This window comes from Schistocerca piceifrons, chromosome 5 (assembly GCF_021461385.2).
Source record: "Schistocerca piceifrons isolate TAMUIC-IGC-003096 chromosome 5, iqSchPice1.1, whole genome shotgun sequence".
In the NCBI taxonomy this organism is placed as follows: domain Eukaryota; kingdom Metazoa; phylum Arthropoda; class Insecta; order Orthoptera; family Acrididae; genus Schistocerca; species Schistocerca piceifrons.
In genome coordinates, this window is record NC_060142.1 from 692,148,976 (window position 1) to 692,168,047 (window position 19,072).

At 40.4% G+C, this 19,072-nt stretch overlaps 1 protein-coding gene across 2 annotated transcripts in view; it reads left to right on the forward strand.

Annotated features, from left to right (window-relative positions):
* Nucleotides 1–19,072, forward strand: part of LOC124797930 (PX domain-containing protein kinase-like protein) — a 118,434-nt gene that overhangs the window by 64,453 nt on the left and 34,909 nt on the right. For both annotated transcript variants that reach the window (XM_047261064.1, XM_047261065.1), the window contains exons 7-8: nucleotides 7,575–7,798; nucleotides 7,887–7,967. In XM_047261064.1, the coding sequence (XP_047117020.1) occupies nucleotides 7,575–7,798; nucleotides 7,887–7,967 (305 nt within the window). The remainder of the gene's footprint in view (nucleotides 1–7,574; nucleotides 7,799–7,886; nucleotides 7,968–19,072) is intronic.

The following is a 19,072-nucleotide window of genomic DNA, read 5'->3' on the forward strand; positions in this document are numbered from 1 at the left end:
GACACATCAATCTATACTCGATGTTTACCAATTTTTCTTCTTCAGAAACGCTTTCCTTGCCATTGCCAATCTACATTTTATATCCTCTCTACTTCGACCATCATCAGTTATTTTGCTCCCCAAATAGCAAAACTCCCTTACTACTTTAAGTGTCTCACTTCCTAATCTAATTCCCTCAGCATCACCTGACTTAATTCGACTACATTCCATTATCCTCGTTTTGCTTTTTTTGATGTTCATCTTATATCCTTCTTTCAAGACCCTGTCCACTCCATTCAGCTGCTCTTCCAAGTCATTTGCTGTCTCTGACAGAATTACAATGTCATCGGCGAACCTCAACATTTTTATTTCTTCTCCATGGACTTTTAATACCTACTCCGAATTTTTCTTTTGTTTCCTTTACTGCTTGCTCAATATACAGATTGAATAACATCGGGGACGGGCTACAACCCTGTCTCACTCCCTTCCCAACCGCTGCTTCCCTTTCATGCCCCTCGACTCTTATAACTGCCATCTGGTTTCTGTACAAATTGTAAATAGCCTTTCGCTCCCTGTATTTTACCCCTGCCACCTCCAGAATTTGAAAGAGAGTATTCCAGTCAACATTGTCAAAAGCTTTCTCTAAGCCTACAAATGCTAGAAACGTAGGTTTGCCTTTCCTTAATCTTTCTTCTAAGATAAGTCGTAGGGTCAGTATTGCCTCGCGTGTTCCAACATTTCTACGGAATCCAAACTGATCTTCCCCGAGGTCGGCTTCTACCAGTTTTTCCATTTGTCTGTAAAGAATTCGCGTTAGTATTTTGCAGCTGTGAATAATTAAACTGATAGTTCGGTAATTTTCACATCTGTCAACACCTGCTTTCTTTGGGATTGGAATTATTATATTCTTCTTGAAGTCTGAGGGTATTTCGCTTGTCTCATACATCTTGCTCACCAGATGGTAGAGTTTTGTCAGGACTGGCTCTCCCAAGGCTGTCAATAGTTGTAATGGAATGTTGTCTACTCTGGGGGCCTTGTTTTGACTCAGGTCCTTCAGTGCTCTGTCAAACTCTTCACGCAGTGTCGTCTCTCCCATTTCATCTTCATCTGCATCCTCTTCCATTTCCATAATATTGTCCTCAAGTACATCACCCTTGTATAGATCCTCTATATACTCCTTCCACCTTTCTGCTTTCCCTTCTTTACTTACAAGTGGGTTTCCATCTGAGCTCTTGATATTCATGCAAGTGGTTCTCCTTTCTCCAAAGGTCTCTCTAATTTTCCTGTAGGCAGTATCTGTCATACCCCTAGTGAGATACTGTATTTACTCGAATCTAAGCCGCACTCGAATCTAAGCCGCACCTGAAAAATGAGACTTGAAGTCAAGGAAAAAAAATTTTCCCGAATCTAAGCCGCACCTGAAATTTGAGACTCGAAATTCAAGGGGAGAGAAAAGTTGTAGGCCGCACCTCCAAATCGAAACAAAGTTGGTCCATTGTAATACGAGACACAATTTAGGTCGAATGAATGAGGATACAACTAGCTACAGCAGTTTGGTTCGAGTCGTAAGCTTAGCAGTTAAGCTTTACCAGGTAGCCATTGCTATGCGTCAGGGGCTCCGTCCGTATTTATACGGGTACCCTTCCTTTTTCAGGTGCTTCGTTTGGTTTGAATTGATTGCTTATTTTTCTTTGATCTGATAGGTGTCGTTCTCTGTTATAGGGTTTACGTCACTCTAAGCTAAAAATGTATTATTGTACTGTGTCATGCATTGTTTGTCGCATTCTGTTAATGAGTTTTTACGACCTGTCGCCGCTTGCCGCATGGCTTGCTGTTGTGCGCGCTACCGTGGCCTTTTTTTTTTTTTTTTTTTTTTTTTTTTTTTTTTTTTTATATATATATATATATATATATATATATATATATATATATATATATCGTCTTATTAGCGAAACAATGGCAAGAGACTGCTATTTGTTGTTACTTACACTGCTGCTGTCTTTGATAAAGATCAACAAGAACCAAATAATAGACTGCGTATGATAGAAGTTGTTCTGAGCGAGAGTTTAGCTAAAATTTTTCTCCGTTTGAAAATCTTTGCAGACGCCTCTTTAGTACATTACATTCTGCACAGAAATTAGAGTCATCGTAGATTTAAAAACTAGTCAATTGCCGTGCTTCATTTCTGACTGTATCACTATTTGGCATAAGAAGAATACGAATATAAACATGACATGATATTATATTCTTCCGCGTTTGCTGTTGTCTCACTCTAGTTTTGTGGTTTATTACGCAGACAGGATTTAAATGAGATTGCAGCAAACACGAAAGAATACATGGCATAATGTTTATGTTCTTATGGTTAAGAGAATACTGCATGTGATTCACAATTTGTAAAACTCCTATTAGCGACGATCTCTTCTCACAGGTAGTCAGGTAGGAAAAAATTCAGAACGTAGCGTTGACCATATTGATAAACATCCAAAACAGTCTTTCCAGTCGGATTTTCGTAGCACATTGGTGAAATGCTGCTACATTCGAAGATGAACAATACGTAATTCGTATTTACTTCGTTGTATAATGTATGAAAAATGCAGTGGTCGAAACTCGGGGCAGAGAAAACGTTCGTCTTCCACCTCTTTTTTTAAAATTTATTTACTGATGCAGAGGTTTTGGCGCCAATATTTATCTTTGTGCCTGCAAAGTATGCCTGTATAGCGCTACATATGTTCGACGGCAGAAGTTAGTTGTGGCGGCACCTACCAACATTTTTGAGAACTTCCGCTTTCGTTGCACTCGATTCTAAGCCGCAGGCGGTTTTTTGGATTACAAAAACCAGAAAAAAAGTGCGGCTTAGATTCGAGTAAATACGGTAAGCCTCTACATCATTACGTTTGTTCTCTAGCCATCCCTACTTAGCCATTTTGCACTTCCTGTTGATCTCATTTTTGAGACGTTTGTATTCCTTTTTGCCTGCTTCATTTACTGCGTTTTATATTTTCTCCTTTCATCAATTAAATTCAATATTTCTTCTGTTACCCAGGGATTTCTACTAGCCCTCGTCTTTTTACCTATTTGATCCTCTGCTGCCTTCACTACTTCATCCCTCAAAGCTACCCATTCTTCTTCTACTGTATTTCTTTCCACCATTCCTGTTAATTGTTCCCTTATGCTTTCCCTGAAACTCTGTACAACCTCTGGTTCTTCCAGTTTATCCAGGTCCCATCTCGTTAAATTCCCACCTTTTTGCAGTTTCGTCCGTTTTAATCTACAGTTCATAACCAATAGATTGTGGTCAGAGTCCACATGTGCCCCTGGAAATGTCTTACAATTTAAAACCTGGTTCCTAAATCTCTGTCTTATCATTATGTAATCTATCTGATACCTTTTAGTAACTCCAGGGTTCTTCCACGTAAACAACCTTCTTTCATGATTCTTGCACCAAGTGTTAGCTATGATTAAGTTATGCTCTGCGCAGAATTCTACCAGGCGGCTTCCTCTTTCATTTCTTAGCCCCAATCTATATTCACCTACTATGTTTCCTTCTCTCCCTTTTCCTACTGTCGAATTCCAGTCACCCATGACTATTAAATTTTTGTCTCCCTTCACTACCTGAATAATTTCTTTTATCTCATCATACATTTCATCAATTTCTTCATCATCTGCAGAGCTAGTTGGCATATAAACTTGTACTACTGTGGTAGGCGTGGGCTTCGTGTCTATCTTGGCCACAATAATGCGTTCACTATGCTGTTTGTAGTAGCTTACACGTACTCCTATTTTTTTTATTCATTATTAAACCTGCTCCTGCATTACCCCTATTTGATTTTGTATTTATAACCCTGTATTCACCTGATCAAAAGTCTTGTTCCTCCTGCCAGCGAACTTCACTAATTCCTACTGTATCTAACTTTAACCTATCCATTTCCCTTTTTAAATTTTCTAACCTACCTGCCCGTTTAAGGGATCTAACGTTCCACGCTCCGATCTGTAGAACGCCAGTTTTCTTTCTCCTGATACCGACATCCTCTTGAGTAGTCCCTGTCCGGAGATCCGAATGGGGGACTATTTTACCTCCGCAATATTTTACCCAAGAGGACGCCATCATCATTGAATCATACAGTAAAGCTACATGCCCTTGGGAAAAATTACGGCTGTAGTTTCCCCTTGCTTTCAGCTGTTCGCAGTACCAGAACAGCAAGGCCATTTTGGTTAGTGTTATAAGGCCAGATCTGTCAATCATCCAGACTGTTGCTCCTGCAACTACTGAAAAGGCTGCTGCCCCTCTTCAGGAGCCACACGTTTGTCAGGCCTCTCAACAGATACCCCTCCGTTGTGGTTGCACCTACGGTACGGCTATCTGTATCGTTGAGGCATGCAAGCCTCTCCACCAACGGCAAGGTTCATGGTTCGAGGGGGGGGGTCGGGGGGTGGGGGGGGGGGGGGGGGGGGGACGACAACATGTATACACATTAATGCAAACACAGCTTGCTTACATGTGACCACTGTTTCTGGCTGCTTACGTCAGAGACAGTGGTCATATGTGTGTGATTTGTATTTGTGTGAATGTTGTCTGATTCAGAAGTAGGCCCTTTGACCAAGGCGTGCCTGTCTGTTACTCAACACCTTCACTGTATGGAAAGTAGCAATCTATCTGTCTCATAATATTGTCTCTATTTTACTTTTAATTTGCAAAGTGGTTATAATTAAACTTTCACTACTTGAGTCAGCATAGGTGGAAAACTTTGTACTATATGGGTACACAACTTTATAGGAATGATGTGCAGGATTTGCAGTACTAATAGTTTTAGTGTAAGCCAGTACTGGTACGATGACATAAGAGGACCAAGGACAGTCTGATGTGCCTCGTCAACATGTGATCCCTGCTCTATGGGAGAGAGGTGCTTTGGTGCACAATGGAGCTCCACCTCATATTTTTAATTAGGTCATTTGCTTTCACACAGTTGAAGAAAACTGAATCATTGGCTGATCATATCAAACTGTGTGGCCACCAAGATTACCAGATTTGAATCTGTGTGATTTCTGGCTGTGGGATTACTTGAAGGTGAGTGTTTATCAATAGGACGGTCTCACACATTGGAGGTTGAAGATGACTATAATGAGGGACATATCCAACATCCCACCTGATCTGTTTTGGAGAGTGGTAGAGCAATCTGTAGTGTAGTGCCAGGCTGTTGTGGATGCCGGTAGTCATTACTTTGAGCAACATTGGTAACCTGGAACATAAACATGTTGTGCAGTCTGATGTGGAAATTAACATGCGTTTCTTTCAAATGTTTACTCATTATTTCTCTTTTGTGCGTCCTTACAAATGTTTCTACAAAGTCTCACTGTCTTACTATCACTTATATGTCGTGAGGGCCCTTTCAAGTAATGAAAGTTTGGTTATAACCATCCTGTATTCCCTACTTTAATTTCTTTGAACCTAAGACAGTGTTTAAATTGCATTGAAGCCTCTAATTTATTTTATTTTATATCCTTTAGTTTGTTACATCTTTGTAGGATTTAGAATACTGAATTGTATTCAAGATCCATTATAACAGGGTTTTACCCCTCGTGTCTTCAAAATATTTACACAAAAGAAAAAGTTTCTTCATGAGTCTATTTGTTACTTTTCCTGCTTGCTACTTGTTCTTCTTTGTCTCATTGGGTGAATGTGTGTAATGACAAACAGAGGCTGACTAACAACAAAAGGAGTTTAAAAGCTTCGTGTCGAGTTTCTTGTTATAAAAGACTATAACTTTAGTTGTTGTGTACAGGGTGATTATAATCAAAGTTAATCTTTCTGAAACACTGTATAAATAACACCACTGGTCAGAATGATGTCAAATTGCAACAGAATATTATCGGAGAAGGGGGAAAACTTATGGCAGTAGAAAAAATAGTGTGAAAATTGATCAGTAGGTGGCGTTGTATGTGTCGGAATATGTAAATAAAAACACCTGTTCCCTTGAAGTTGGTATAAACGTGCTGGGTACACGGCTTTTCCTCCTTTCGCGTCTGTGATTTCGCCATGACTGTCTCAATGCAGGATCGCGTTCTGCTTGTAAAGCTGTATTACAAGAATGATGACTGTACACACATCACTGTGCAGAAGTTCCGGTTTGAAAAAAGACGTTGGTCCGATGACTGCCATGGGTCGGGAGAAAATTATTCAAAAAAGACAGATTCTTTTGGTGTGCAACCTGGTAGAGGGAGGAAACGAATTGATTCAACGTGAGTTGAAGTGGTGGCCAAAGCAATGTGGGAGGAGACAAGTGGTGGTGTGCAAACGTGTAGTGCACGGAGAATTGCCCGAACGTTGGACATACCCGTGAGCATGGTGCGTAAAATCCTACAAAACATCCTTCTTATCCATTCAAAATTACCCATGTTCATGAGTTGCTTCCAGTTGATCTGACAGCAAGAGAGACCTTTGCTTTAGAATTTTTTGCTCGGATGGAAGTGGGCAATGATTGGCTGTGGAAGATTTTGTGGACAGGCGAAGCCAGCTTCCATCTGACAGGATATGTCAGTACACAGAATTGTCAAATATGGGCAACCAAAAGTCCACATGCAAATCAACCAGTAACACTTCTTCCTGAAAAGGTCACTGTGCGGGTTTGCGGCATCATTTATCGCGATGAGTGTCTTTTGCGCAACCACGTCATTCCAGCTCTCCAACAGCGCGGATGTGTGGATGGGATCATTTTTATGCAAGATGGCTCACCTACACATACTGAAAATCCAGTTAAGCAGCTGCTGAAGTGCCATTTCGGAAATGCTAGAATTATCAGTCGACATTTCCCTACAGCCTGGCCTTCAAGATCACCTGATCTTAATCCGTGTGACTTCTGGCGGTGGATCTATCCGGAAGATGTTGTGTTCAGTGTTCCAATTGCAAACTTAGCTGCATTGAACACACGCATTGCAAAACACATTCTGAACATGACCCCAGAAACACTTTGATCAGTTGTGGAACATGCTGTTTCTCGATTTCAGCTTGTTGCAGAAAACGGTGGACAGCATACTGAACATGGTTTGCGTCAGTCACATGGAAATTAATAATCAGATTTGATTTTGCTTGATGATTCCTTTGTAGTTTTTGGCCTCAGGACAATTAAAAACTGATGTGATTGATGCTTTTTATGCAGTTTTAGGCCTCAGGACCACTAAAAACCAATTTTTCCCATCTGATGTGATATGACCTTGCCGTGGTAGATTGGCTTACGTAACTAACGTATCACACCTGTACACCCATGCACACTGAGTAGTACAGTTTGTTTAACGTCAGATGTGCACCTTAGGCATTGTTGTACGATTCATTTGTCATTTGTAGTCAACCACTATTAAATAATGATGCTTATAGTGCCATCTGTTGCTTCATTTTGTAACTATTTATTTTTCTTCTGCCATACAATAATGGAAAGTCAACCACTCACCTATAGCACAGTCAGACCAAAGTCAGTCTGGTTTAGGTGAGGGAGGGAGTGCCTTTATTTTATATATTTTTCAATCCAGGAATTTCCATTATTGCTGCAAACAATAAATTTTTGTTATGTTTCAGTATGTATAATATTTTCTTCTTCTTTCAGGTTCACTTTTGGAGTCCATTTTATCTACAGAAGCATGCAAAGATGGTATGCCCTCAATTCCTACCCTTTTGGCGCATCCTTTTTTTAATGGTTTCACTTCAAATGGTCTTTCAAATACGTCAGCTGATGAACAAGCGTATCTAAAATTTTCATCTCATTTGAGAGAGTCCCTTAAGGATGCACGACAAAAGATGGAAGAGAGACTAAAAGAAGAACAGAAAATGGTAATTTCTGTGACAAAGTATCAGATTTAGCATATATATTTTTTCATCAAAAAATTAATCTTTTTGTGTGTATCTGCATTTTATATAGGTCAGGCAGCAGAAACGTTTGGTGAAAGTGCAAGAGTTACTGACAACAGAAGGTGATAAAAGAAACAGGAAGCAAAAACTGGTTTGTATATTTGCCAGCTTTGTTGTTATATGGCTGTTTGATATGTTAAGAGAGTTGTTCACACACACACACACACACACTACCTAAAGCATTTTGCAGACCAAATGTGCATCCTGAATTTTTCTAAGCAGTGCACACAACAGCGAACTTGGCCAGTCTGGGCTGGTAAAAGTTTGGCTCATTAGAGGCTCTTCAATATTGTCAACCCTTTTTTCCTATAATCTCTAGGCATGCTTTAGAAATCAACCTAAGTGCATCAGTGAGAGATTGTGTGTCACAAAGATTGAGACTCCTAGGTTCATTGCCTAGATTGTAAGGGTAGTACACATCTCTGTAAAAATAAAAATAAACCTCTTAAACATCAGGGTGAGTCATGTGCCAAGTGGGAATGGCTGTGAGGCAAAACATAAATCACAGGGCAATTGGTGGGGCATCTGCTGTAACCCAGTTTCATTAATCTTGCTCAGAGCTTTGCGCTAGATTGAGATATCAGTGGAATTTATGATCTCAGCATGAAACATTCCTATTGGTTCTCCTCTCTTGCTGGTGCGAATTCTGCTCAGTGGGAATTGACAGATGGCCTACAAGTGATTAACCACTTTCACATTACAGATTTCATCCACTATACTGATATTTCCATTCCTAAAACCTGTGAGTGGATAAAGTAATCTGTCGCTTGATGGTATGGAGTGTCACTCTTCAAGATGGGAGACCAGTAGTATAATGGAGATTAAAATTTACATTTGCTGCTGAAAACATAGCAACCTTTCAAGCTACTTGTAAAACTATATAGTGTGTGACTGAACTAAGCAATGGAAAACTATCATGATGATTTTGGGGTAACGTGAGAGATGTTTTTTAACAGCTGCCATAAATAACGGCATCATTATGATGATAACCCAGCTGGAACACAGGCTGTACAGTTGTAGAGGACTTACATAGATTTACTCTTACTGTCACCTAGGATCCAGTAGGAGGAAAGCAAGGAAAATAAGCTGTTCGGACTCTAGTGCAACCAATAATGCGGTCTTCAGCTACCACTCAAGTTGCTATATCTCGGTTTTACGTAACTGTATCTGGCAGATGATTTCATCAGAATGTTGTAAATATGCTTCCCAGATGAGACATTAGATGATGTTGTTGTGATATCCCCACAATATTCCATTGATGCAAATGACCGACATCTTCAGCTGTGAAAAATACAGTGCTTAGTATTGCCGAAGCCTGCCATTAATATCAGAGTGGAAAATGCAAGGGCCTGAAGAGGCCAGATTCAGTGGTCAATAGTAAATATTTTCATATCAGTAGTGGGAAGGAGAATTACACTACCTGTCAGACGATGAACCGAGGACCCAAGGGCATTTACAAAGGCTGTCGTTCTTATTGTGCACTGCCGTAGGCCACACCATTGCACTCTGTCAGAAGCCACATGCTGAAGCACCATTCTCACTGTTGTCATTCAAACATTTAAGTCACCATTGCATCGCCATCCTTTGGACGACCAGTAGTTTCCAATTCTGGTCACTGTCACTTTAATATTGCCAGTGTTGGTGAATTGAAAACCTGTATGTCTGTTCATAATATTTGTCAAGCTGTTAATTTCCACCACTTATTTTATTATGCAGTTCCAGTAAAAAGATAAAATGTTGGCAGTTTAGTGGATAATATTGTACGCCATACCGAGACAGTCTCGGCCACTGCAGATTTTTCTGGTTGGTCTAGATGTGTGTCATCGAAATTTGACACTTCTGCCTTTCATGTTGTGACAAGTTTGTCCAGTGTATGGCTGTCCATGGCTACAAGGAATCATACAAACACCAGGCCTTCGCAATCCGAGATTGTCCTTCATTGAGCCTAGAACAGTCCTCAGTTTTGTTGGTGGACAGAAGACAAATTTAACATTGTGTTTCTTCGGTGATCTTCCTATTTTCTAAGAAACACTGTCAATGTATGACAGGATGACTATTCCTCTTTATTTTTCTCTTTCTTGTAGCCCCTCCCATTGCCTGACATACACAGGGTGTAATGCGTGGCAAATAGTCCAGTCAGAATATTTCCATTTTGCAGGGAGGTGGTATGAAGGTGGCATTGCTCATTGGATCAGCTGTTTAAATCTGATATGACTCATGATCAATGCTCCAATACAAGAATACCATTTTGGTAGGAAAGATGGTGACAGGTACTGGCCTGTAAGTATGAATCTGTCAGTGTTGGTTAACAATATACAGCACAATCCAAAGTACCATCCTCTTTCCTCCACATCAACACATCCAGGAGCAGTAGTTCTCCATTTTTTCTCCAACTCTGTTGTAAACATGATGCTGTGAATGTCTACCACTTTTTCTCTCAGTTCGACACACAATATCCACTGCAAAAGCACCAAAGTTCTCTCATTGATATCTTCGTACACGGATAGTGTGATTAAAAATATGGTGGAAATACGCTGCTCAACAAATCTTGTGAACAGACACACAGGCTTCCAATTTAGCACAGCATGGGATCTGGTGATGGAAATTCTAAAGTTACAGTGACCATCATGGGGAACTACTGGTCATCCAAGGGGTGACAGTGCAGTGTCAACTTAAATATTTGGACAACAATAGCAGAGATGGCCATATGACAGTGCAGAGGGTTATTTCAGCATGCAGCTTCAGTCAAAGGGCACTGGGGTGACCGATGTCAGCACATAGTAGGAATGACAGCTTTTCCCCATGCGCCAAAGTCGTTGATTCATCATCCAAGAAGTGTCCTGTTTGCTTTTGATATGAAAATCTTAACTACTGCCCACTGAATTTGGTACCTTCACAATTGTGTGTTTCCCAATTAGTCTGCTTAAATAGGTGTCAGTCATAGCTCAGCAATGTGTTTGTCACACCTGAAGATGTTGGTCAGTTGTGCTGGTGAAATATTGTTGGGATATCACAATGACATCCAACTACTCACCTGAAAACCATTTCTACAACTATTCCGTCAGGAAAATCTATAGCAGCACATCCAGTACCTGCCCAGGAGAGGAAATTGTGAAAAAAATAAGTTTGATAAACTTTAGAAAAAGTGGAGCAGACTGCTGTGTGCCCTTACGTTCTTATGAAGATTCCAATATGTTAGATTTATTCCGATCTTCACTAAGGGGATGCAGTTTATGTAGACTGCAGTGGCCGAAAGAATTAATAATAGTGAGGGAGAGGATTCACCATACTCAGAGTGTATTGGACATCATATTCTGAAGTCTTTGTGTTTGATCTGAAAATTTTTGCCTGGACCGTCAGCAGATTCTTAGTCATGGGTTTATATTGCTACTTAGGTGTTTTTGAACTGGAAGCAACAACATGACACAAAGTGTAAAATTGAAAAGTTTAATTGCTTTTGTTGTTGATTGCTGTAAGAAGGTAAGTTAGATGACACACTTTCTAAATGGACCAAGTGCAGCCTAATGCCCAAAACTTGTCTGAGGCATAGGTTTTAGTCTTGGAGAAGGGTCTGAACTTCATGCCCACCCCAAGGATACTACTAATTCTGGATATCATTAGCTCTGTCAAACAGGGAGTTGTGAAACTACCAGGGACACTGTAGAGATGACTAGGAGGAGCAATGCAGTGCTCGGACATGGACGTCAGTACCCAAGAACAATATCTTAAGTGTAGAGAGGTCAGTGTCTCAATACTTACAACAGGCTCCTCATGTTCTGATTTTCCAGAAGGATAAGGGTAACACATACGACATCCTATCCAAACTGACATACTTAAGCAAGATGAACTAGCTATTGGATGGCTCTGCATATTGTGTACTAAACAAGGACCCCAAGCCAAAACGACAGCAAAGAACTTTAGAGCTCCTCAAGGGCATCAGGGTCATGTTGTGGCCAAGAGACTATGTGCGCAGGCATCCATCCTTCCCAGGCTATACAGATTGCCTGATTCACAAGGATAGTGCCACTTTGAGCCATTGTGAGTAATATTAGGCTATTAGCGTGCGAACACACGGCTTGACAAAACATCCAGTCTTGCAATTTAGCCCTTTAGCCTTCAGTAGGAAAATGTGAGCACTACATGTGCAACTTGGAAAACTTCATTCGTCGGCTCGTACCATCAGATGTTGTTGTTGTGGTCTTCAGTCCAGAGACTAGTTTGATGCAGCTCTCCACGCTACTCTATCCTGTGCAAGCTTCTTCATCTGCAGTACCTACTGCAACCTACATCCTTCTGTATCTGTTTAGTGTATTCATCTCTTGGTCTCCCTCTAAGATTTTTACCCTCCACGCTACCCTCCAATGCTAAATTTGTGATCCCTTGATGCCTCAGAACATGTCCTACCAACTGGTCCTTTCTTCTTGTCAAGTTGTACCACAAACTCCTCTCCAATTCTATTCAATACCTGCTCATTAGTTATGTGATCTACCCATCCGATCTTCAGCATTCTTTTGTAGCACCACATTTCAAAAGCTTCTATTCTCTTCTTGTCCAAACTATTCATCGTCCACGTTTCACTTCCATACATGGCTACACCCCATACAAATACTTCCAGAAACGACTTCCTGACACTTTAATCTATACTCGATGTTAACAAATTTCTCTTCTTCAGAAACGCTTTCCTTGCCATTGCCAGTGTACATTTTATATCTTCTCTACTTTGACCATCATCAGTTATTTTGCTCCCCAAATAGCAAAACTCCTTTACTACTTTAAGTGTCTCATTTCCTAATCTAATTCCCTCAGCATCACCCGACTTAATTCGGCTACATTCCATTATCCTCATTTTGCTTTTGTTGATGTTCATCTTATATCCACGTTTCAAGACGCTGTCCATTCCGCTCAACTGCTCTTCCAAGTCCTTTGCTGTCTCTGACAGAATTACAATGTCATCGGCGAACCTCGAAGTTTTTATTTCTTCTCCATGGATTTTAATACCTACTCCGAATTTTTCTTTTGTTTCCTTTACTGCTTGGTCAATATACAGACTGAGTAACATCGGGGAGAGGCTACAACCCTGTCTCACTCCTTTCCCAACCACTGCTTCGCTTTCATGCCCCTCGACTCTTATAACTGCCATCTGGTTTCTGTACAAATTGTAAATAGCCTTTCGCTCCCTGTATTTTATCCCTGCCACCTTTAGAATTTGAAAGAGAGTATTCCAGTCAGCATTGTCAAAAGCTTTCTCTAAGTCTACAGATGGTAGAAACGTAGGTTTGCCTTTCTGCAATCTTTCGTGTAAGATAAGTTGTAGAGTCAGTATTGCCACACGTGTTCCAATATTTCTACGGAATCCAAACCATCAGTTATACTACTGAATTTTGACGTAGTCTCACCTTTCAGTCAAATCCCGTTGCAGAAATCACTGTTGTTCATTGATGAGAAGCTGATAGGGGTATTCATAGATTTGTTTTATTATATGCTCATTTTGACCTAGTTTTTATCCAGTGATCAATACTTTGAACAGACTAAAAGTGTAGCAATGGGTAGCCACTTATCACCCATTGTAGCTAATCTTTTTATTGTGAGAGAACATCCCATCGATGTTCGGGCTCACATACGGTTCCTCTTTGTTGAAATGTCTTGGCTCAAACTGTCTAGCGGTTGAACTGCACGTGTTGCATTACACACCCTGAATTAGACACATGTAACCCTTTGGTTAAATTGTCTGACTGATGTCAAGTTTTAGAAATTGTGTGAAACATACAATATTAATATAACATACATCATCAGTAAGAATAATATCGGGAGCTAAATTAACGACCCATAAATGACGTAGGCCATACAGTTGCGATTTGATTAGAATAATGTTTATTCAGAAAGTAAACTAATAGTGAAAGTGGTCGTATTTGGAATTACTGTTGTATTCTAGCGTATATCCATTTGACACAGTTCGATCATTCACAATTGTGAATTACAAGTCCAATACTCCACCTAGTTAACTACAAAAAAAGTTAGAGTTCACTCCAGGCGCACAGCTGCTCACCGCTCAGAGACTGTCCTGCGATACCATACAACGCGAAATTTTCTAAGTAGTTTCACTCCTGAAGCCATCCATCTGATTGGCTACAGCTTATTCTACATTATTTAACATTTTAACATATTTAAATAATCAAAGCTTGACCACTTTCACATTCTAAATAAAGAAACAATAATATCCATTACATAATAAACATTAAATTTGTCTACATCAAACCAATACAATTTCCTTCTTAGCTTTGAATGTCGCGGCCAGTAGCCTTGCACCAATGTGATTTCTGATAAATAAATAAAGAACAAAATTAAGTATTATGCACTAAACTTTACAACAAATATTCTATTACCTAATGATTCAATAAGTTGTCATGCTGTCATCATTCAATGTGTGGAGGAAATGTTTCTCTGATGCTTAAGTGAAAATACTGATAATTTAAATTTACTATATCTTTTAAACAAATAAAGTTTCAGAGTTGATAGTTACAACATTTGTCATTTTAATTATGTGCTTCTATATGAGATGTTGATCGTTAAGATCGACCAAAGCATTCAGCTTTTAGCATTCAGGTCTTTGTTACAAAACTTATTAATTTCACTTTAACAGTAAGTCCTAAACTATTATAGATATGAGCAATATTAAAGTTTTATTTGGATCACCACGAAAATTTATGGAGGATGGGAGATTAAAATTATTGTGGCTTCATTACCTGCACTACTACAGAATTAAATTGTTTTCATAAATGTTTCCCTTTATGGCCAATCTTAGTTCTGTCATATTTAACGTTGCTTCCTCTCCTTGGGCACAAACATCTTCTACAGGGTTTCCGTAAGACATAGGTTCTTGTCTGTCTCACTCGCACGCTACAGCACTTAGGCCTCATTCAGTACAGTAGATGCATGTGAATTTCCCCATCTTGTGGCAGATCTGTGCTCTTTGTGGCACACAGTCCTAGATGACAGGGTTCGTTTCACAATTTCTGAAGGGTGACTCCTTTGGCCGTATACTTAAATGAGAGCGAATGCTCGTTAACTCACATCATGGGAGACCTTGAAGAGAGACCATTGCAGGTTGCAGAGTTCAAAATCAGTGTGTTGTTGGCATAATGTCGATGGCGTCTTTGTATTCTGCCCCACAGAACCGCATTGCTGAATGCATTAAATCATGTCAGTTCATAGCATCCTAACATCAGGTTTACAACGAAGATGGAGAAAAATGAGAAATTCCATTCCTGGGAGTGTTGCTGCAGATAACAGGATGGGACCTTGAGTCATGCTGTGTACTTAAAGCAACAAACTTGGATATACACTTACAACTCACCAGCTGTGACCATCCTTCACAACAAAGTTGTGTACTTAGAACGTTGGTCCACAGAGCATGAGCCATATTGGATCCAGAGAGCTGATGCAATAAGCTACGCCATCTCTGCACTGTCTTCCTGCAAAATGGATATTCTGAATGGAAGATTCCCCATGCCTTACACCTTGCACATGTCAGTCAATGGGAGGGGCTAGAACAACAGAGAGGAATAGTTGCCACGCCATACTTTGGCTGTTTTTTATTCAAAAATAGGAAAATTACTGAAGAAAGACAATGTTTAATATGTTTTCTGTGCACCAGTGAAATTCAAACTCTTCTAGCCTCAGTAAAGGACAATCAAGGCATTTCTAAGATTCCTAGTACCTGTAGGAAGTCATATGTCAGACAGACTTGTCACACCATGGAAGACAGATTTCATCAAGCATTGGTGACACACATGTCCGAACCAACCAGAGAAATCTGAAGCGGCTGAGTGTTGCCACAGAAAGGGGTACAATAAGGACTACAAAGTACTAAAATTCTCTTCTTGATGTTGTACCAGGACAGTGTAATAAAAAAAAAATGGAAATTCACAACTCAGCAAATCTTGTGACCTGAGGGCCAAGCTTCCAAATTACTACAGCATGGGATCCCAAATGTTAAAGTCATAGCAACCACTAAGGGAAACTATTGGTCAGGGATAATGCTGCAGTTGCAACCTAAATATTTGATAAAAACTGTTTAGAATATGTCCAGCATATGTAAACAGTTGTGCTATTCTGTTCCATATTTGTATGAAACAACAAGCAACTGTGAGCAATATGTATATGGACATAGCGTGTTGCACAAGTTGCTTTATATTTTTAAATACTTCAGCAATGACAAACCATTTTAATGTCCTATTTTTACGCAACTGACATCTTGTGCACAAGGTCAGCTTAACCCTCCCGTTACCAAGCTTTTTCACACCTCTATTTTACCAAGCGGGGTATTTTGACTACCCCAAAAGAGTTTTGTGTTTTATTATAATATTTGTTCTCAGATTTAGTTATTTCCATTGAATGGGTTTATTTAGTATTGAAAAACAGCTTTTCAGGTTATTAGAAGTATTTAATCAGATCACAGATACAAAGTACAAAAAAAATTTTATATCTTTCACTAAATTCAGTACTCAATGAACGGAAAATTAGTAATCTATGTACCTCAACAGTCACTGCAGTAAAATAACACAAGACTTTTTTTTTCAACTTTTCAGTCAAGTACATTTTTGCACTGCATGCACTTCACAGTAACAGTTTCTTCTCTGTATATATTACAAACAGGTTTCTTGCACGTTACACAACAGAATCTTGTTTCCCGATCTTCGTTTCTCTTGCAATCTTGACATCGTTGTGGCGTTGGTAACTTGGAATACTGGGTCTGGATCACTGCTGTAGGAATTGCAATACCACAAGCTTTGAGTGCATGTTGTACATCTTTATGAAGACCGTCGATATTTTTGGCTCTTCTTCCATGTTGCCTTTGCTGAGTCCAGTTTAGTCGTGAAGAGTTTACGTCAGCTTCGGTTATTCTTCTGCCATTCAGGAAATCTTTGAGTGTACAGAATACATGCATTCAATGCTCCTCCCTCCCCCTCCCTCCCTCCCCCTTCCCCCTCCCCTCCCTCCCCTCCCTCCCCTCCCTCCCCTCCCTCCCCTCCCTCCCTCCCCTCCCCTCCCTCCCTCCCTCACTCCCTCACTCCCCTCCCTCCCTCCCTCCCTCCCTCCCCACCCTCCCTTCCCTACCCTCGCTCCCCTCCCCTCTACTCCCTCCCCTCCGTCCCCTCCCCTCCCCTCCCCTCCCCTCTACTCCCTCCTCTCTACTCCCTCCTCTCTACTCCCTCCCCTCTACTCCCTCCCCTCTACTCCCTCCCCCCACTCACTCCATTTCAGACAATCTAGGAAATGGTTGGTGTCTTTAATATAGGAGGGACATCTTTGCACTATGGGTTTCAAGCGTTGATCAACTAAGGCAGACTTATGTTCAGTGGGTGCTTTGAGGCCGGCAATTATGAGATGGCCAAGGTGATTGGGTTTGTTGATCTTAAGAAGAAAGTAAAAGGTGGGGATGTTGTGGTTTGGGAGGAGTAAAAAGTTTTATGGATTAAGGTGTTAGTCCTTGTCAGGTGCCCATGGTGGTAAGGAGGAAGTGTATGTCAGTTTGTGTCACAGGAATGGTATCTTGATGGCAGATGCTGTACCTTCAGGTGTCATACCACAGTGGTAGGTTCTTTGTCTGCTGGGAGGGTAATGGAGGAGTCATCAGCTTTTAGGGAATGAAGAGCCTGGAGTTGTGCAGAGGTCAGGTTAGGGTCATGTTATAGGGGCTTCGGAAAGGGCTCTGAAGCAACACGGAATGTTAAGAAATTCTTGGAAGAGTGGTAAGTGGCGACTTTGAGGTGGTAGCAGTGGATCAAGTTGGGATTGAGATTGGAACTCAGGACAGGGTTCAGTGTCAGGTATGCTGTTGGAAAGGTTTTGGAATTGTGTTGCAAAGTGATATTTCCAGTTGACATTACATGTGATGGAAAGTAAATCCTTCCTAAGCAGCATGAGTAGATGCAGGTTTAGGGCTGAAAGTGAGATCCTTGTATAATACAGATAATTCAGAAGGATATAATACCTTAGATGAGAGGTTGAGAACCCAGTACATGTGTGGTTCTGTTCTTGTGATCATGGCTCTGGGAGGCAGTGGTGAACGCTGTGGCTTACTATGAAGGTTTGCCAAACTCATTTTGTAAGAGAGGAGTGGTGGTTGATGGTGTGGCTCTGTAGGGAGCTGGTGAGGGATGGGAAAGGGAGTACTGCTGTTGAAGTAGTTTAGGAGAAAGTAAGATAGTGTTTTGATGTGTAGTTTGGTGGCTTGGCAGATGATACCACCCATGGAAACATCAGGGGCAGATAACTCCAGGATATTGTGATAGGAGAAAAGGCTGGTGGAATGGCAATCAGCATAGATTAGCTGGGTATTTGTGAGAGATTGCTGTATTTTAAACTGTATAAGAGGCTGTTATAGAGTAGGATTACATCCCGAAACATGGACTTAGTGTTAGAACTTTGAGGGTAACTCTCAGGGACAGGTGGGTTTCAAGAAACAGACATTGAGACCTTAATTTTGATAAAACTAAAGAATGTTTTTGAGAGGACCGAATATACTACGTAATGGGATTTATCATGTCAAAAGAGGAGGGTTTGGAGTACTAGAGATGGTAGGTGTTTGCAATAAAGAAGCATAGGGGTGGGGAAAATGAGAGAAGAAAGGGAGATAAGCAAAGGAAATAAGGAAGGAACATAATGGGAAAAATGTAGAAAAATTCATATGAAAATCATGAGAAAAGGCAAGGGTAAACAAGAGATAATGAGTGAATGAGAATTTCTTGCCAGAAAAGTGGACTATACGATAGAAAATACAACAACAGTAAATTGCAGTTGTAGAAGATGTGCATAAAGACAAAAGTTAACATGGCAAACAGTAAGAGGAAGTCATTGTAGAAAGCAGAATCTACTGTGTTTGGAAAATAAAGTAATGCAGGAGACAATAATGTAGGTGGTTCAGATACGTTGATGAAGCCTTTGTCGTAGGAACTCACGATGAGACTGACTTATTAAAATTCTTGGAATCTCGTAGTACATTCTCCCAATTAAATTTCACATGATTCTATTTTGAATCACATGTCACTTTCCTTGATGTTGACTTCATCCTAACCGAGAATCAGCTACACACTTCTGTTCACATTAAACCTACTGACAAATAACAATACTTAGATTTTGACGGTTGCCAATCTTTCCATGTCAAATGTTCACTGCCATACAGCACTGGCATTC